This window comes from Sphaerodactylus townsendi, linkage group LG03 (assembly GCF_021028975.2).
Source record: "Sphaerodactylus townsendi isolate TG3544 linkage group LG03, MPM_Stown_v2.3, whole genome shotgun sequence".
NCBI classification, from domain to species: Eukaryota; Metazoa; Chordata; class Lepidosauria; order Squamata; family Sphaerodactylidae; genus Sphaerodactylus; species Sphaerodactylus townsendi.
In genome coordinates this window covers 178,464,869-178,484,964 of record NC_059427.1, presented here as the reverse complement: position 1 = coordinate 178,484,964, position 20,096 = coordinate 178,464,869, and the positions used below count along the sequence as shown (strand labels likewise).

The 20,096-nt window shown below is 45.5% G+C and overlaps 2 protein-coding genes and 1 long non-coding RNA gene across 5 annotated transcripts in view; 1 reads left to right on the top strand and 2 right to left on the bottom strand.

Moving 5' to 3' along the window:
- LOC125430305 (ATP-dependent 6-phosphofructokinase, muscle type) overlaps positions 1-2,082 on the top strand; it is a 65,278-nt gene extending 63,196 nt beyond the window's left edge. For all 3 annotated transcript variants that reach the window (XM_048492228.1, XM_048492230.1, XM_048492227.1), the window contains exon 23: positions 1,153-2,082. In XM_048492228.1, the coding sequence (XP_048348185.1) occupies positions 1,153-1,300 (148 nt within the window). In that variant the 3' untranslated portion in view covers positions 1,301-2,082. The remainder of the gene's footprint in view (positions 1-1,152) is intronic.
- Positions 2,083-4,928: 2,846 nt separating this feature from the next.
- LOC125430307 lies at positions 4,929-5,898 on the bottom strand. The gene is made up of 2 exons (XR_007244125.1): positions 5,460-5,898; positions 4,929-5,324 (listed from the first exon to the last, which is right to left on the bottom strand). It is a non-coding gene; the product is annotated as an uncharacterized LOC125430307 (long non-coding RNA).
- A 1,043-nt stretch (positions 5,899-6,941) lies between these two features.
- ASB8 (ankyrin repeat and SOCS box containing 8) lies at positions 6,942-19,879 on the bottom strand. Its single transcript, XM_048492231.1, has 4 exons — positions 19,743-19,879; positions 16,758-16,919; positions 13,959-14,063; positions 6,942-10,660 (listed from the first exon to the last, which is right to left on the bottom strand). Exons 2-4 carry the CDS (start codon positions 16,872-16,874, stop codon positions 10,031-10,033), a joined length of 852 nt encoding a protein of 283 aa, XP_048348188.1. The 5' UTR covers positions 16,875-16,919; positions 19,743-19,879; the 3' UTR covers positions 6,942-10,030.
- Between the last annotated feature and the right edge of the window lie 217 nt (positions 19,880-20,096).

Genomic DNA, 20,096 nt, shown 5'->3' with positions numbered 1-20,096 from the left:
GGGCAGTGTATATGTTCCATCAGTCATTGGGTACATTTAGAGTTGCATCACCTTAGTTGGAATTCAAAGTATCTAAAATATTATGGAGGCTGTTTGACTAGAGCCGTGGTGGCGAATTTCACTGGCAGGACTCCACGAAGGATCTGTTTCGCCAGCATGGACTACAATTCCACATCAGCCCTACCAGGCCAACTGGCCATGCTGGCAGGGGCTGATAGGAATTGTAGTCCATAACATCTGGAGTGCCAAAGGTTCGCCACCACTGGACTAGAGGCTGTAACATTGCAGATAATGGAGAATGTGTGTGAAGAGTTTCAAGCTTTAACAGGGAAGACAGAGGGTGAATTTTGCATAGAACCTTCTAAATCCCACAGAGTCTCTAGGAAGTTGCATGATCATAGAATTCTGCAAATGGGGGTGGAGGTGTTAATGCACTCCAGAACTTTGGAATTCCAACAGAAACTTGAGAAACTGAGAAGGTGGGTGGGTGGCAGAGTCAACATGTAAAAACATGGAATGTCACCTCAGTATTTAGGAAGCTGAGGGCCATTTCAGGTATGACACAAAAGCAAACTTTGATACAGAGCTGCTTGAATCACAGCTCTTTCAGTGAGCATATTTACTGATGCTTGCAATAACTGCAATCACATTACAATTCCTGTGTGCTCAGTGCCCATCTGAAATATAATGTGGTCAAAGGCCGCGGTGTAATAATCATGTAGTTATTAGGGATTTCACTTTGCTTTCACACAGATTACAATCACCACCCCATTAGGTACCTGCTGTACCCCCAAGAGTCTAGATCAGCAATCCTAGATGATGATAATTAATGGAAATCTATGCAACTACAGCCAAATCCTTTTATCCATGTTGGTATGATGTACTCGCCTGAAAAACCATGTCACGTTTAACTGGGGTGGTACTGGTCACAAAGCTCTTTCTGGTCAATTTTTTGGCATATCTAACCAGATATTCAATTAGGCTGAATGACTGGCCTTCCATTATTGCATAATGTTAAAAATAAGTTAGTCATGAGTTCACAGAGCCCAACTAAGTATCTTGCAAAACCTGAGAAGTAGTGGTCAGTGCAGTGTCACCAAACTGTTAACTTCATACCTCTGATGAGACACCCACCTTCTCTCTTTCCACTAGACACCGTATCCCTAAAGAGCAGTGGTGGCTGAAGCTGCGGCCTATCTTGAAGATTCTTGCAAAGTACAAGATTGAGCTGGATACTTCAGAGACAGCCCACTTAGAGCACATCACACGCAAGAGGGTATCTGGTGAAGGTTCAATCTGAACACCTGGGAAAGCAGCCATGACTCCCCCTCTTTCTCTTGCAACATAGATGCTTCAGGAAGGGAGATCCTAAATAAATCCTGAATTTTCAGTTCCTCCAGTTCATTTCAGCATGTGGCTGTCCACCTGGTGTTTGTGTAATACTTGGGAGCTTTAGATCTGTCATGCCCTGACCTAGATCTGCCAGGCCCTGGTCAGGTTAGCTAGCCCGATCTCATCAGATCTCATAAGCTAAGTAGGATTGGTCCTGGTTAGTATTTGGATGGGAGACCTTCAAGGAATACCAGGATCATGATGTGTAGTCAGGCAACGGCTAACCAACTCCAAACATCTCTTGCCTTGAAAACCCTATGTAGTCAACGGAAGTCAGCCGCAATGTGACAGTACAAAAAGAGATAATTACAACAGACTGATTGTAAAAATGAAGAGAAATGCTGTGTTTGTGGGTTAAGATATATTCTCGTCCTTTCTGTAGGAAGAGCAGCTGAGATAGGGTTTCTGCTGATCTTTTTCTTCTAGGTAGCAGTCAAGCAACACACTTCATGTAGCATGATCAGTGCCATAGGATTAGGATATTCAGTGGTCATCTGTTTAAGGAATACTGAATTTAAGCTGGTCAGAATTTCACTGCGTCTTGTTTTTACCTGTAAGGCACTCTCAATCTGAACATAAAACTGAAACCGCTTCAAAACTTTCCCAGGGATTCATTTACACCTGTGTCACCTTAGCTGGAAGTCCAGAGTCTCTAAAATAAAATGGAGCTGTTTTGACTAGAGGCTGTAACACTGATCTCCTCTGTATTATGTTTAATTTTCCTTAATATATCGGTGACATGGTATGTCCAGTAAATGCCAGCAGCTGCCTGCTCCATATTTACATGGAATTGTATAAGGACATTCCAGCGCGTAAATGCTGTCAGCCCTTAGGATGCCTCTGCAAAGCAACACAGCACTGCAGACAGAGTGTCCCCCATTCAATACAACGGGCATGTGTTGCTGAAACTGAGCAGCAGAGCAACAAACTAGAAAGAAAACTGAAGGAGAATCTTGCAGCTGTTTCTCTCTGGTGATCCTGATTTGGGTGGAGAAGTATGTGCTGGCTCCGTGCACTCTGTGGAGTGGCTCTTCAGACACACAGACACTGCCGTTCATAATTCGATCCTCCAGCGCTCTTCAGTTAATTCCATTCATTCACAATTGCAGGGTCAAATAGGCAGTTCATTTTTGCCAACGATGCCCCCAGGACCGTTATGAAAAAAAAAATAGCACGTTGGCTTTAGAGAACAATCATATTTTGGCACAAAGGCCGATGCAGCTGTTAATGCTCACCAGTAAAACGGGCCTCTGGCCTCCATAAGTTAAATTAGTTTCTTCTAAGTTTTCCCTGTCTCGGCTTTGCCCAGCAATCAAAGCAGCTTGTTCTGCTGTGGAAAACTAAATCATGAACGCTGAGGGAAAAGAGAAGTAGAGATGAGGATTACTTCTTCCCTAAGTCCCTGGTCCACATTTAAAAACAGATGCATGCATCCTTCCAGCCCTGTACTTTAATATGGAATGCATTCCTTTGTTTTAAGCAAAGGAAAAGGTAGCCCAATGAAAGAAGAGGTAGCACAATGAAAGCAAAGGAAGAGGTAGCCCAATGAAAGAAGAGGTAGCACAATGAAAGCAAAGGAAGAGGTAGCCCAATGAAAGAAGAGGTAGCACAATGAAAGCAAAGGAAGAGGTAGCCCAATGAAAGAAGAGGTAGCCCAATGAAAGCAAAGGAAGAGGTAGCCCAATCTGGCCAGTGCTGTCAGGCTGATCCTAAAAGATCTCTTGCTGATGCTGCAAAAACCAGTCACTTTCTCCCAGAAGTAGTCAGTTGCCAGTGGGTGCTGCGTGAGAGCTGCTTCATAAGCAGAAGAGAACAAGCAGCAGAAAGGGGTAAGAGTAGGTGGTGTGCTAAAAAGAGAGCCATTTACCTGTTTGACTTGTGTGCGAGAGCCAGTGAGCTTCGAGGCTTAGCAATTCAACTAAAAAATACAGCCCTCTTTATGTTAGTAGCCTGAGCAGAGATTTGAAGTCAATCTCGTTCATCAGCTCGAAAAGTTAGCCACAGAAGCCTGTGGATAAACACTGATCAGGGCTTCCCCGCTTGAGGCAGCAGTATCTGCAGGGAAGACGGTATCTACTCCTGTGGTTTCAAGGTGGGGGCGACACAATACACAGTTTTCCTAACCAGGCAGAAATACATTTCATTCTCCTATGCCAGTGGTTCTCAACCTGTGGAGTCGGGACCCCTTTGGGGGGTCAAAAAAACGACACTTTCAGAGGTCGCCTAAGACTTTCTTCGGCATCAGTGTTCTCCATCTGTAAAATGGATAAATGTTAGGGTTGGGGGTCACCACAACATGAGGAACTGTATTAAAGGGTCGCGGCATTAGGAAGGTTGAGAACCACTGTCCTACGCTAATAAAACCCATTTTGCAGATCACAGAAGAAGAGACTGCTTTTGTTGAAGAGACAAGGCACTATCTATAATAGGGTGGGAACCTCATGGCTCTCAGATACTCAGGAATTACAATTTCCCTATCAAGCTCTACCAGCATGGCCAATTGGCCATGCTGACAGAGGGCTGTGGATGGGAACTGTAGTTCAGGCTGAACATCTGAGAGTCAGTAGGTTCCCTACCCCTGATCTATACAAACAGTGCAAAAGGAAACAGTCTGACTGGAATAAACATTTCACCCCCTGAACACCTTCATAGTAGAATAACTGCTGTCCAGCACATCACTAAACTGTCCAGCACATCACTAAACTGTCCAGCACATCACTAAATCAGCAAACGGTTAATGATCCACATGAATAATCACCATCTTGCTGAATGAACCACTGACGCAAAATGGCCTTCATGGCCCACAGCATGGTTTTCACATGTCAGAATATGGACTCTGAATACTCAGCGTGTGTTTCAGCAGGCCCATAGCTCTGGAGGAGCATTCCATGGAAGATAAGACTTATGAGATTCAGAAGTAGCAGCCCATCTCCCTTAGTTGCCCGTTCTGGGGGTACAAATGCATCACCCAAGAAGCAAATGTCTACTAATATTAAACAGCACGAGGATACCAGTTGTGGGTCTCAGACTAATGTTTATTTTACAAACAGATTAGGGCAGCGACTACCAAATTGAATAGCCCCAAAGGAGCAGCAGCGTAGCTGTCTCAAAAAAAAGTTAGCTCATTAGCTTCCGCGGATCTTGGCTGTTCTTCAAAACAGGGAAGCCTTCTGCAGCCTTATTCTTCCCCACACACCCCTATAGAGGCAGCAACATCTTCCCAAACAACTGGGAGAGAACAAAATACCCAGATTGCAGTTTATATTACGGGGAAACTTGATTGTACCATCAGAAAGCACAGCCCTAGAAAGTAAACTCGGAACTTTCCCCGAGAAGCAAAGAAGGACCATCGGGTTTTTTATTTCTCTCCTGACAGTACACACAGAAAATTAGGGGTGTGGGGGGAATTCCAATGTTGAACAGAGGCGGTACAACATGAAGGCAACCCAAGTGTGGATTGAATATAATAGGAGCTGAATGAACTGTATCATTCTGAACGCGTGTCCCCTCCACAACCAGCTAGAAGACCAATGTAGTTTGTATTCATTCAATTATTTTATTAAATTTATATCTCGCCTTCCCCGACCAAGGTCAGGCTCAGTGGGGCGCACAGACATGTTAAAGCAACTTACTGATACATAATATCAACAACCTACTCGTCATTAAAACAGACTAAAAACACTACAATCAAGATGCTGAAAAATCTAGCCTACAATCTACCAATCCGGCCCAGCTTGGTATGGATCCTCCTAACATAATCCCAGCATGGGCCAAATCAGAAAAAAGGGGCAATTGACAGTCATTAAGTAAGTGCCTTGTTTTGGGAAGGCTGGCGGATGATGCCAGGACACAGGAGTGGCTTTAACCAAAGACCCAGTGGAATATCACTGTCTTACGGGCCCTGTGGAACTGTTTAAGGCAGGGGTGTCGAACTCTGGGGCTTCAGATGTTCATGGACTTCAGTTCCCATCAGCCCCAGTTCCCATCAGCCCCTGCCAATTGGCCATGCCAGCAGAGGCTGATGGGGATTGTAGTCCATGAACATCTGAAGCCCCAGAGTTCGACACCTCTGATTTAAGGTACTGCAGCATCCTGGTGTCAGCTGACAAAGAGTTCCACCAGGCTGGAGCCAGGGCAGAAACAGCCCTGGTTCTGACTGAGACCAATTGCACATCCCTGCGGCCAGGGACAACCATAAGATTTTAATCAGATGACTCCACAGGCAATATGGGGTAATGCACTTCTGCAAATATGATGGTCACAGACCGCTCAGAGCCTGGAAAGTCATTGGCAAAACTTTGAACCTGGTTTGGGATTCTCCCAGCAACCACGACAGCTGCCAGAGCACAGGTGATATATGCTCTCTCGCTGATGTACTGGTGAGGAAGTAGGGGTGGGTAGCGTGGAAGTAGGGGTGGGTAGCGTGGTGGCCAAGTTTGCAGATGATACCAAATTATGTAGGGTGGTGAGAACCACAAAGGATTGCGAAGAGCTCCAAGTGGACCTTGATAAATTAGGTGAGTGGGCCCAGAAATGGCAAATGCAGTTCAATGTAGCAAAATGTAAAGTGATGCACATAGGGGCAAAAAAATCCAAACTTCACATAATAACGCTACAAAGGGGTCAGTGCTATCAGTCACAGACCAGGAAAGGGATTTTGGGCGCCTTAGTTGATAGTTCCATGGGAATAAGTCAACTCAATGCATGGCAGCTGTGAAAAAAGAGCAAACCTCTATGCTAGGGGATCATTGGTAGGGAAAGGAATTGAGAATAAAACTGCAAAAGATTGTCATGTCTCCTTATATAAAGCAGTGGTGCGGACTTCGCGACTTGGAGTACTGTGTCCAGTTCTTGGTCACAAGCATCTCAAAAAAGGATATTGAGGAGATAGAAAAAAGTGCAGAGAGAAGGGCGAACAAGGATGATTGAGGGACTGGAGCACCTTCCCTATAGAGGAGGGAGGGGCTGCAGCGTTTGGGACTCTTTAGTTTGGAGAGGAGGCGGCTGAGGGGGGATATGATTAGAAGTATACAAAATTATGCATGGGGTAGAAAATGTTGACAGAGAGAAATTTTTCTCTCTTTCTCACAATACTAGAACCAGGGGGCATACATTGAAAATGCTGGGGGAAGAATTAGGACTAATAAAAGGAAACACTTCTTCACGCAACGTGTGATTGGTGTTTGGAATATGCTGCCACAGGAGGTGGTGATGGCCACTAACCTGGATAGCTTTAAAAGGGGCTTGGACAGATTTATGGAGGAGAAGTCGATCTCTGGCTACCAATCTTGATCCTCCTTGATCTGAGATTGCAAATGCCTTAGCAGACCAGGTGATCGGGAGCAACAGCCGCAGAAGGCCATTGCGTTCACATCCTACATGTGAGCTCCCAAAGGCACCTGGTGGGCCACTGCGAGTAGCAGAGAGCTGGACTAGAGCTGGACTAGATGGACTTTGGTCTGATCCAGCTGTCTTGTTCTTATGTTCTTATGTTCTTATGAGGAGTCTAGCAGCTGGATTCTGTACCAGTGTTAGTTTCCAAGTCAGTCTCAAGGGCAGGTTTGTTTATTTGTTTGTTTGTTCTTTATACGTATAACCTGCCCTCCCCCGAAGGGCTCAGGGCAGTGTACAGCAATATAAAACAACATAAAATCCTTAAAATCATTACGACATTCCAATCGATAAAAACAGATGGCAACAAGACCCACCCCCTCCCCTCTGTACTCACAGAGAAGCCAAGTTGATCTTACTTATCTTCCCAGCTGGCCAGGTGGGAACCCTTGGTGGAACAAGGTCGTCTTACTGACAGGCCCTGTGAAAATCTTGAAGATCTCACAGGGCCCTAACCTCTTTGGGGAGCCTGTTCCACCACACGGGGCCAAGGCTGTAAAGGCCCTGGTGCTCGTAGAGGCCAGCTGGATGCTTCTGGGCCCGGGGACCTCCAGCAGGTACTCCTCTGAGGAGTGGAGGGCCCTGGAAGGGCAATATGGGGAGTCACGGTCCCACAGGTATGCTGGTCCGAGACTGCTCACGGCCTTAAAGGTCAGAACCAGAACCTTGAACATGATACGGAACTCGACAGGCAGCCAGTGAAGGTGGTACAGGACTGGGGTAATCTGGTCCTGGCTGGATGCTTCAGTAAGGAACCTGGCTGCCGCATGGATCATTGTGGCTAAGTCAGTGGGATAAGTGGGGGGCAGCTGCCTAGGCCCGTGGTGGCGAACCTTACATCTGGAGTGCCAAAAGTTCGCCACCACTGGCCTAGGCTGTCGAAGATGGTAAAAGGCGATCCTTGCCACACTGGTGACCTGGGTCTCCATAGAAAGGACTCCAGAGTCACGCCCAGGCTTTTAATAGATGCAGCTGGATGTAACACTGCATCATCAAATTTTGCCAGCTGAAAACCCTCCACTGGAATGCCCTGACACAACCACAGGACATCCATCTTTGACAGATTCCACCTCCACCTCCTCTTTTCCAGCCTCGAGGCACTGTGCTAAAACATCAGGGCAGCGGCCAGCTGACCATCCATCAACAGAACAAGCTGAGTGTCATCAGCGTAGTGGTGGCAACTCAGCCCAAAGCTCCAAACAAGATGTGCCAGGGCCGCATGTAGATGGTAAACAAAACTGTGGAGAGTATCACCCCTTGTGGCACACCACAAACAAGTGGATGCCTCCGGGAAGTCCTCCCCACCCCATGCATCACATGCTGTTCCTGGTCCTAGAGAAACAAGGCCAACCATTTCAAGGCCATACCCAAATCCCAGCATCGGCAAGGCAGTGGACCAAAAGATCGTAATAGACCATGTCAAATGCTGTGGTGAGGTCTAATAACACCAGCAGAGTGACCTGCCTCGGTCTAGCTGCATTTGGAGTTCATTTGTGATGGCAATCATCATTGTCTCTGTCCCATGGCCAGGACAGAAGCAGGACTGGAAGGGATCTAAAACTGAGGCATCCTCCAGGAATATCTGCAGCTGTTCCAAAACCACCCTCTCAACTGCCTCGCCCAGAAACAATAAATTTGAGACTGGGCAGCAGTTGGTCAGATCCAGAGAATCTAATGATGGCTTCTTCAAGAGCAGGTATACTTTAGTTTCCCGAGGAAGACTCCTTGTGCTAAGGAGTAGTGGATAATTTCCAACAGAGGCCCCTGAAGCACCCCATAGCACCACCACCAGACATGATGGGCATGGGTCAACTGAACAAGTGGTAGAACTTATAGCTGCAAGCACTCTGTCAACATTAGACAGAAAGAGCAGATCAAAGTGGACCAATATGAGACCAGAAGACAGCCAAGGGGCCTCCAATGCCCTTACTGTTTCAAGAGTCAGCAGAAGGTCGAGGTGGAGCAACAAGACTATCTGCAAAGAATCTCATAAAAGCCCCACAGCTTAGTGTCAAATCATTAATTTTAGATCCCGTCGGCAGGGATGAGAAAGAATGAATCACGTTAAATAACTGTGCTGGGTGAGAGCTTGCAAAGACAATGGAAGCAGCATAGAATCTCTTTTGTACTACTGCTTCACTCTAATCCCATGTACAGGTCTGGCCAAAATTAAAAACCAAACAAACACCCTAATTCAATAGTACTTTCAGAAGGGCAGGTAGACTCTAATCCGGAGAACTGGATTTGATTTCCTCACTCTTCCACATGAGTGGCAGACTCTTTCCTGGCAAACCAGATTTGTTTCCCCACTCCTGCATTCCTCCTGGGCGACCTTGGGCTAGTCACAGTTTGTTCAGGACTCCCTCAGCCCCGCCTATCTCACAAGGTTTCTGTTGTGGGGAGAAGGGAAAGGCGCTTGTAAACCCCTTTGAGTCTCCTTAATCTTCTTCTTAAAGACAGTCCTTTGTGCAAACACCAGGTCATTACTGACCCATGGGGTGACATCACATCATAACATTTACTTCCTTAAGCAGAACCTCTTAACAGAGTGAACAGAAAAGACGTAAAGGTGGTGGGTGAATAAGTGACCTCCAGATCCCTTGCTCAAATCCATCAAGCCACTGCTGTCCCCAAAAGGAAAAGTTCAGCTCCTGCTACAAAATGAGGCTGGATATAGATGGTAACCATATCCTTTCTAAATCTTGTACTTCTATCTGTGTCCATCTGTATTTTACCTTGTTATGCCAATAAAGGTATTGTACAAAATGAGGCAATGGGGGACAAGTTGCAAATCCCAAACTGCAAAGCTAGAAACAGGAAAACTGGGTTACCAGAATGCTTCACCACATACAAAGGCATTAACCTACCCCCCCAACCCCAACCCCCACTGTTATTCTGATGTCCAAGAGAAGCAGATTCAGACAACCATTCTAATTCCCCCTTCTCTCAATGAGTCTCGGCAGAAATTTTCACTAGGATTTTAACAAAGATCTGCCTGCAGGGTATAAACAGCAGGACTTGAGGCTTTCCTAGCCATAGATGGTTAATGAAGAATCTTCCGCCCACTTTCACTGAAGGAGCAAAGTGAAAACAACCAGCCGCTGTCAGACCAAGGCTACTGAGAGAGCTACCGAATCTATTGGTTGTTCGTTGTTGTGGTCCAAATGAAATGCCAGGAGAGGAACAGCACAGCAGCCGACTGATCTGTGCCACAAACCAAATCCCCCAAAGCTTTTGTCCACCCCTTTTACTTCAGCAAGACGTACTCCTTCAGAGGCTCTGGCAAAGGGAGTTCCTTCACTGCATCCGGCAGGAACTGAACTCCCAGGCTGTGGCGCACGGCATAGCGGGACAGTGTCTTCAAGGTGCCAGGGGCGGAGCACAAAGTGGTGAGCTTCGCACACAGCTGCTGGTCCCGCATGACCTCACGGGGCATGGTGCCATTCTTGCGCAATTCAAAGTGCCCGACGGCCCCGTGCAGGAGATCGAAGCAGGAGTCTTCCCTCTCGGTGCCCAGTCCTCTGACCAGCAGGGCAACCAACCTGGAGATCGGCGTTTGCCCCTTCAAATTGACCACCCGGACCTCTGCCCCAAATTCCAGAAGGATGCTCACACTCTCTAGGTTGCCCTTCATGGCGGCCCAGCTCAGAGGGGTGTCGTCGTTATAGTCCAGTGCATTGACAAAGGCGCCACTCTCCAAAAGCGTTCGGACGCACTCAGCATTGTTTTTAAAGGCAGCCCAGTGCAGAGGTGTGTCTTTGTTACCGTCCAGGGCATTTGGGTTGGCCCCGTATTCTAAAAGGATCTCCACGCAAGTCTCATCCTTCTCTGCCGCGTAGTGAAGGGCTGTCCGGTTGTACCCATCAAGAGCATTCACCTGCAAAGCACAGAAAGGATTTTTTGATGACGCTGAGACCTTAAAAGGATTGCTGTATATATTCACATGTAAGTCGAATTTTTCAGCACATTTTTGGCGCTGAAAAAGCCCCCCTCGACTTATACACGAGTGAGGTGTATTTTAAAAAATATTTTAGGGTTTTTACTTTGACGGCCGCCAGCGGGCGCAGTTTTTAGGTTAGCGGCACCAAAATTTCAGTGTATCATCAGGTGACACTCCTGATGATACCAGCCAGGTTTGGTGATGTTTGGTTCAGGGGATCCAAAGTTATGGATCCCCAAAGTGGGTGCCCCCATCCCCCATTGTTTCCAATGGAAGCGAATAGTAGATTGGGCTACCCTTTTGAGGGGCCATACCTTTGGACCCCCTGAACCAAACCCCAAAAATCTTCACCTGTGGACCATGAAATGCACTGTGACATTTAAAAAACCACACACCTCAATCAAGCTGATTTTGAAATTCAGACAATCCAGGGCAGAAATACGCATAGCGAAAGCACTTCTTTTCCCTGTTTCAGATAATGTACCACTTTGTAATATAGTAACAATCAATGTTACTGTAAGGATTTTTATGTCGATTTAGATTTCGGTTTAAGGTAATTTTGTTTGTTAGACAAGAAATTTTGAGCATTATTAAGGCTGTAGAACGCAGTCCCCTGCAAAGGGCCATTCCCCCTCCAAAGACAGTTTTATCAAACGTTCTGCTCTCTTCCACACTTCCAGTTTAGTTCAATACAATACAATATGACCTTTATTCGGCATGGCATGCATATAGACATTGTATTTCAGCTATCAAATAAGATATCAGGACATAAAATTATCCAATAAAAAGAAACAGAGTTTATAAAATAAACTATCAAGTCTTTAAATAATTAAAACAGAACTAAGTAAAATCCAAATCAAGTAGGAAGCTGTCCCCTTTCTTTTTCTGCTTCAGTTAAAAAAAAACCCGGCAACTTTGGTGGGTATTTCAGGAGAATCTAATCTAGTCCCACTTTCCTTGTGCCCTGGTTGCAAGACTTCGCATATTTTCGAAGGCTTTTATGGCCAGATTCAACTGGTTGTGGTGGGTTTTCTGGGCTGTGTGGCACTGCAACAGACTTCCCTCTGTGATACACCTCTGAAGATGCCACCTACAGATGCAGGCGAAACGTTAGGAACAAGATCCACCAGGCCACAGCCACGCAGCCCGGAAAACTCACCACAACCACGTTGCATATTTCTCCTTCCCTGCTAGCTCCAACCAATGTTGGGACACTGGGAACTCAGCATGACATCCTGTCAGGAGATTCTATACCCCTGTGGAAGGGAAGGAGGGAATTCAACTGCAGCTGTACAGAGTCTGCAATTCGAAAAAGAGTCAACACTCCCACTGAACATCTCCCACGAGCCTTCAGGTAGATGTGAAGCTGCTCTCTGAATCCCTTAACACTATAATGAATTGTGCCCAAACAGTATCATCTTCTGTAGAGATATTCCAGTCTAAGCCCATTGAAATGAATGGCTTTGAGTAGCTCTGCATAGGATTGTGCTGAAAGTGAACACTTACTGTAGGTGGAAGCTTATTGGCTACCCAGCATTGGGCAGTGCACCAGCCAGAAAGAGTAGAGCTCAGAGTGCTTTTTCTAAAGACTGGAGGAATGTTACATGTGTTGCCTCATCCTCTCCTATATCATTAATATTTTAGAAATACAATATAGATTATCTCACAATTGTTACAAAAACACAGCTCAGCTCTGTAAACACCACCGCCAATCATCTGAATGGGCACAACAAATTAAATTAATGTTACATGGCTTTACGTTCCAATAGTTCATAAAGACCAGGTTTGAATAAATGTATAGCAATCCGGAGTAGCTGCCATGTTACTCCAAGGCCCCTTCCGCACATGCAGAATAATGAACTTTCAATCCACTTTGCAGCTGGATTTTACTGTACGGAATAGCAAACTCCACTTGCGAACAGGAAGTGCATTATTCTGCATGTGCAGAGAGGGCCCAAGACTTGCAGCAACCAACAAAATTGCTGTGTCACGAAGCAGTTGCATTAGCCGGGTCCTGAGAGAAAAATATTCTCGAGGTAAGGTTGCTGCTTTACTACTTTTGAAGGTGGTGTAAATTTTTCTGATCTGATTTTTCACCTCTTTGCATCCCTTATTAAACTCCTTGTTCACAAATTTCTCAGGAGGTGTATCACTGGGACTTGAGTATCTTGCAACTTTATCTGTAATTGTTTCCAAGAGTGCCTCATACTGTTCTAGAAATTGGGTTGGAGATGTTAGTGCCTTAGGTCTTGCCTGGCTTTAGTTAGCAGAGAAGTAGAAAGAAACTCTTCAAGTTCCCTTTCAGTGACCCTGTTCCAAATAATTCTTGGGGCTCTGGTTAAGCAGAAGTTAAAAGAGCTAAAATTAAGGGCTGCCTTTTTTCATAAAAAGCACAAGCGGCATGTGATCGCTCCAAGCCTGGCAGTCTACTTGAAAGTTCTCAACCTGTTCGAAGCTTGCTTGAGAGACTAGTATGTAATCTATAATACTATTACCACGTATTGATACGTGGGCATAGTCACCTGAGGTTGCGTATCGGGCTAAGTCATTTCAGAAAAATTGCTGTCTCTTTTGGCACCTTGAAGGCTAACAAAATTTTATTACAGCTTACAGTGGAATAAAACCTGGCCAGTCTTTACATGCTTCCCAATTATTACTGCAGTGTTACCTGCCTTCTTTAACCAACCCTTCGTAAGTTAGGCACTGCAATATATTCATGGGTATTTTTTTCATTCCAAAATGAGGGGGCCAATAATACTTTCCAATGGTTAACATTTTATTTATTTATTTATTTATTGTTGTATTTATAAACCGCCCTCCCCCGGAGGGCTCAGGGCGGTGTACAGATAAATAGGTAGAGCACATTAAAATCAATAAAACCGAATTTAGATAAACATTAAATAATGGCTCTACGTCATTAAAACCAACCCCATTAAAAGCAGCGTTCTAACAACAACATGACATACTTACAAACACAGTTGAAGACAGCAAACCGTTTACACCTTCAGTATGAGTCATCTTGACAATTGTGTGACCTAGTACTAATTTTATATTAGTACACGGCAAAGACGTTTGTGCATAATTGGCCAAAGTCATCTGCCTGTAATGATCCGCAGCATGTTTTACTGCATACTTTAGTTACACTAATGCAGTAAGACTGATGGGTACCCCTCAGAGCGTTGCATTACTCATTATTACTGTCTCTCATGCGTGAGCAGATTGTGTCCATCCTTACCTCCGCTCCTTTTTCCAACAGCAATTCAATGCAATCGGCATCTGCAACCATGCAAGCACAGTGTAGTGGCTTCAGGGTGCCATGCATGCAGTTAACATCTGCTCCCTGGAGGAACACAGAGGAAAAAGAGACGGTTTTAAAAAATGCATCTGTTCCTGAATGTTAATGGTAAAGCTTTTAAAACATGACATTTGATAACAATAGTTACAATAGGTTTCGATAACAACAGATGCTATAGGTCAGTGGTGGCGAACCCTTGGCACTCCAGATGTTATGGACTACAATTCCCATCAGCCCCTGCCATAACATCTGGAGTGCCAAAGGTTCGCCACCACGGCTATAGGTTTTGCAAAAACTTGCAAACAAGACTGAACAACAAGACATCATTATTGAAATGCCACACTACAGACTTGTAGTGCAGCGACATGGGATAAAGCAGTGGTTCTCAACCTTCCTAATGCCGTGACCCTTTAATGCAGTTTGTCAAGTTGCGGTGACCCCCAACCCTAACATTTATCCATTTTACAGATGGAGAACACTGATGCAGAGAGTCTTAGGCGACCCCTGTGAAAGGGTCGTTCGACCCCCAAAGGAGCCCCGACCCCCAGGTTGAGAACCACTGAATGTAGAAAGCGGACTTCATTTTCCTCCTTCTGTACTGGAATTTGGATACCCAATAAAATTGATGGGTATAGATTCAGGATAACAGAAGGAAGTTAAATGGCAGATTACCCACAGGATACGGCACTGGCCACTAGTTTAATTTGCTTCAAAAGGAAATTCGACAATGTGTGACGTATGAGCCATTCATAGACTATTTGTGACACTTTCAATGCCATTGTTAAGAGACATGAATAGAGCCACAATCTTGCCGCTGTACCATACTTGTATCTCTTCCGGGGGGCGGGGGGAGGGGGGGAATGAGAATCTGTTGGTCACAATGAACCAGGAAGACCTAGACAGAAGCTTGCCTTCCCAGAGCGAATGCAGATATGTTTAAATACCTATTTTTAAAACTGCCCTCTTCAGCCCGGCAGTCCACAAGCTGACCTTCTCTCTAACTTTTCCCTTCAATCCCCTTTTCCTAGTCTTTTATAAGCCCACCTTACATCCCCAGTTCAAATTTATGTTCAGTTATGAAGTTATTCCACAAACTCAAGGAAAAATAATATATGAACTATTTAATAGTAGGACCAAGATGGATAGGACCACAGTGGATAAGAAAATAATGTAAGTAGGACCTAATGGATCAGACCACTAATTCATTTAGCCCAGCTTCCTGTTTCACAACGCAACCCTGAAGGGCCAAACAAGCAGGGAATAGAGGCTGAGGCCCTTCTCTAGTGCTGCTTTCCACACATGGTCTCACATGCAGAGCCATTGTGGTGTAGTGGTTAAGAGCAGGTGGATTCTAATCTGGAGAACAGGGTTTGATTCCCCACTCCTCCACCAGTTTGCTATGTCAGCATGATAGCTGAACCAGTCCCATGGTGCCTAGGGGAATGATGTCAAACCAAAACCCACTGGCAGAGGCTTATCTGGTGAACCAGATGTGTTTCCGCACTCCTACATGTCTGCTGGGTGACCTTGGGCTGGTCACAGTTCTCTCAGAACTCTCTCAACCCCACCTACCCCACAAGGTGCCTGTTGTGGGGAGAGGAAGGGAAAGGAGCTTGTAAGCCACCTGGAGTCTCCTTACAGGAGAGAAAGGTGGGGTATAAATCCAAACTCTTCTTATATTGAATCAGTAAGGTGTCTGGCTGTTGGGAGATACCTATAGATTTCGGGGGCGGAGCCTGAGGAGGAGGGGGTTTGGGAAAGAAAGAGCACAGTGCCATAGAGTCCACCTTCCAAAGTGGCCATTTTCTTCAGGTGAATTGATCTCTATTGCCTGGAGATCAGTTTGTAACAGGAGATCTCCAGCCACCACCTAGAGGCTGGCAACCCAAGGAATCAGACCACTGGTCCATCAAGGGCAGTATAGTCTACTCCAGGGGCCTGCAACCTGTGGCTCTCCAGATGTTCGTGGACTACAATTCCAACTGGCCATGCTGGCAGGGGCTGATGGGAATTGTAGTTCATGAACATCTGAAGAGCCACAGGCTGCAGACCCCTGGTCTACTCAGACTGGCAGCGGCTCTCTAGGGTCTCAGATAGAGATTTTTCATGTTGCCCACTGCTTTTTACTGGCGAGGCTGGAAATTGAACCTGGGAACTTCTGCATGCAAGGCAGAGGCTTGTCCACTGAGACACGGCCCCGTCCAGCATGGTTACTCTTTGGCGAACATCCCAGGACTACCATGTTCATAGTGCTGTTTGGCCACTAGGTTGAAGTATGATTTATTTTATTGGACTCCGGCAGTCTCTAGAGACTGAGGAATTAATATAGCCAAGCAGCTGGCAGCATCCATCAAATACGATCTGGAAAACCTCTATTTATGACAAATGAGTCATTGGCAACGGAGGAAACAGAAGCTTTTTTCTCCAGTGGCTGGGTTAGTATTAAACAAAAGAGAGAGGGGAGAGACCGTAAAAGTTGGGTCTGTCCAATCATGAGTTTTGCTGCCAAGCAGAGTGGAGGAAGGACTGCAAATCTCCAGCTCTCTACGAGTTGTCGAACTTGACAAGACTTTAATTTATCTCAATATGTACCAGACAAGGGAGGCACACAGAAAGCACCGCCTAAGGTCACAGCACAGTCTCATGACTGAATCTGGCACAGTCACACACAGCTCTTGCAGAGAACACAAACATAAGCTCCGAAACGACATTTTAACTCGGTCGAAAAGCCTCACTTACCCTTCTGATAAGGTCTTCAACATTGTCTTGTGGGAAGGAGCGGATGGCTGCGATGGTCCGGATCAGACGCTCCGACAAAGAATATTTACTCTGAATGCTCTGCATAATATACCACATACTGGAACCCGAGTCCCTGATGTCTTTTCACATGCTCCAAATAGTCTAGACAACAAATAGGAGTGTTTCTAAGTACAATTTCTCTCTGGCGAAGTCCCACAAGTAATTAAGCAACAAGTAATTACAGAACTGTTAAAGATCACTGTGAAAACAAACACTTCTCAGTTTGCTATGGCAGCATGATAGCTGAACCAGTCCCATGGCGCCTAGGGGGATGACGTCAAACCAAAACCCACTGGAAGTCTACAAGCAGCAGCAAGGAACTCACTCAGTTGCAAGCACTGGTAGGAACTTATAAAACAGGAAAGGGGGGGGGGAGTTGTTCCAATGCAAATGAACCCATCTTTTAGGTATTTATTTATTTATAGGTCACATTTCTCACTAAGACTCAAGATGGATCACACAGCATAATTCAATGCAATAAAACAGAATGCAACATCGTACGATATTCAACAAGCATGGAATAAGACTAAGGTTACAGAAATTAGAGAAACAACCCCCCCCCCCCCCCCCACACACACTCAAAAGAAACAGATTGACAACTGTCAGGGTCCTCTTTCGGGCAGGGTTCTCTGCAGAACTACCTGTGCTAGATGTTAGGAAAGGAAGGGTATCACCATCACAGATCCTGCATTTTTAAAAAGCCAAAACACACGACTTCCCACTTTGTTCACTGCATTCTTCTTCTCTGTATCATTGACTTTTTTATCCCACTTGCTGTCTAACCTTTTGCCATCTTCCCACTATCACCTTCTGCCACTTCCTTTCTTCTCCTGCTTCCTTTGACACCCTTTCACAATCTCTCCACCCTATACCCTCTGTTGCCTTTGCCTTCTTACCATGTTACAGTCACCCCTGCCTCTTCCTGTGTGGAAACCAATCCTTGCATCAAATTAATGAATTATCAATACATGTATTTATTCACACATTCGTACTTGTGTCATCAACAACACAAGTCAAAAAGAATGCATCATTCCCCAGTGATCACTCTTAGATTTTACAACATCAAAATTGTCTGCTTGGAGGAAACAACATAGAAAAGACATCATGGAGAAGGCAGAGAGACACAAAAGAAGAAACCTGAGAGAATACAATTACACTGAACATGCAGCTCAATATTAGACAGTTATGAGTAAATATGGCTGAAAACCAGTGTGGTTAAGGCCCCTTCCGCACATGCAGAATAATACACTTTCAATCCACTAATCCAGCAGCAAAGCGCAAGAAAAGTTGATTGAAAGTGCATTGTTCTGCATGTGCGGAAGGGACCTAAGAGTGTCAGACTAAAATCTGGGAAACCTGGGTTCAAATCCTCAATTGTGCAGCAGAAACAGAAACTGACCTTGGGCCAGTCACACACTCTCAGGCTAACATACTTCACAGGGGTGTGTGAGGTCAAAATGCAGCAGAGGAGAATAAGTAGAGGAGAATGATGTATGTAGGGTGAGAATGATGTATGTAGGATGGTGAGAACCGTAAAAGAATTGCGAAGAGCTCCAAGCGGACCTTGATAAATTAGGTGAGTGGGCTAAGAAATGGCAAATGCAGTTCAATGTAGCAAAATGTAAAGTGATGCACATAGGGGCAAAAAATCCAAACTTCACATACACGCTACAGGGGTCAGTGCTATCAGTCACAGACCAGGAAAGGGATTTGGGCATCTTAGTTGATAGTTCCATGGGAATGTCAACTCAATGCATGGCAGCTGTGAAAAAGGCAAACTCTATGCTGGGGATCATTAGGAAAGGAATTGAGAATAAAACTGCAAAGATTGTCATGCCCTTATATAAAGCAGTGGTGCGACCGCACTTGGAGTACTGTGTTCACTTCTGGTCGCCACATCTCAAAAAGGATATTGAAGAGACAGAAAAAGTGCAGAGAAGGGCAACGAGGATGATTGAGGGACTGGAGCACTTTCCTTGTGAGGAGAGGCTGCAGCGTTTGGGACTCTTTAGTTTGGAGAGGAGACGTCTGAGGGGGGAATATGATTGAAGTCTATAAAATTATGCATGGGATAGAAAATGTTGACAGAGAGAAATTTTTCTCTCTTTCTCACAATACTAGAACCAGGGGGCATACACTGAAAATCTGCTTCATCAGAACCTGATCTGCATCTATCACAGTCGTCAATCTACATTCAGAAGGCCCCCTCTAGTGGCACATACCCCTCCATGTCCTGGCCATCTGGAACTAAAAAGCTAAAAAGGGAAAGCAGTAAATTCAGCAGCAGGTCTGCAACGAATCATTACCTTGGCAAACAAACTCGCAGAACATGTTTTCACAAAACACTCAGGCAGAATAATGCACTTTCAATTTACTTTCACAAGTGGATTTTGCTATTCCACACAGTAAAATTCAATTGCAAAGTGGATTGAAAGTGCATTATTCTGCATGTGCAGAAGGGGCCCCAGGCTGATTCCGCACAGCACATTTATAACGAGTTGCAATTGTTATAAATGAACCCGTTTCCCCTTTTTATATATGGAAAACGAATTCATTTATAGCAATTGCAACTCGTTATAAAAATGCTGTGCGGGACCCTTCTCCGTTAAAAAATTCAGAATGTTGCTAATTGGATCTGTGCATGGACCGTACTGCAGACAAACAGAAAGGTGGAGCAATCTGGAAAGACATTTTTGTTTTCTTCCGGATTCAGGAAAGAGAAGAGAAAAAGAAGATAAATGTGATAGAGGGGAAAAAGAAAGATATCTTTATTGTGCCATAGACTTAGACAAGAAGGGTATCAAAGAAGAACAGCCGTCGCCCGCTACCCTCCCAGCCTCCCAGGGGCTGTCTCTGCTGCAGACAGCGATTCCCAGGGGCGATCCCACAGAGACGCCGCCTCAGCCCTCATCAGGCCTCACTCACCGACCCCGAAGTCTATCGACCCCACGGAACCGCTGCCACCGCCAGCCGGAAGTTTAACTCCCACCGAGCGGAAGTCCCCGAACCTTCATCTTCACCATCTTTATGCAAAGGAAGGGAAAAGCCCTGACGCCTTCGCGGTTAGAACCCGCCCATGTCACTTGTCTCCACCAATCATTCACGAGAGCTGTCACTAGGTCCCGCCCTTCATCCCGTTCCCTTCCAATCCCGTCTCCGACTTCACAAAGAAGTCAGCGCCCGTGACCCAATCACCGTCGAGATGTAGGGCTAATTGCTCTTATAGAGCTGCGGGTCGTGGAAAGGTTGTGATCCGAAGTGTGTTTTCGTGGGAGAAAA

Bases quoted from the DNA above. Each gene is read 5' to 3' on its own strand.
- ASB8 (XM_048492231.1), bottom strand. From the start codon at position 16,874: ATGTGGTATATTATGCAGAGCATTCAGAGTAAATATTCTTTGTCGGAG. The intron at 14,064-16,757 runs GTAAGTGAGGCT...GTGTTCCTCCAG, and splicing joins TTGAAGACCTTATCAGAAGG to GGAGCAGATGTTAACTGCAT. The intron at 10,661-13,958 runs GTAAGGATGGAC...TGTGCTTTGCAG, and splicing joins TGTTGGAAAAAGGAGCGGAG to GTGAATGCTCTTGATGGGTA.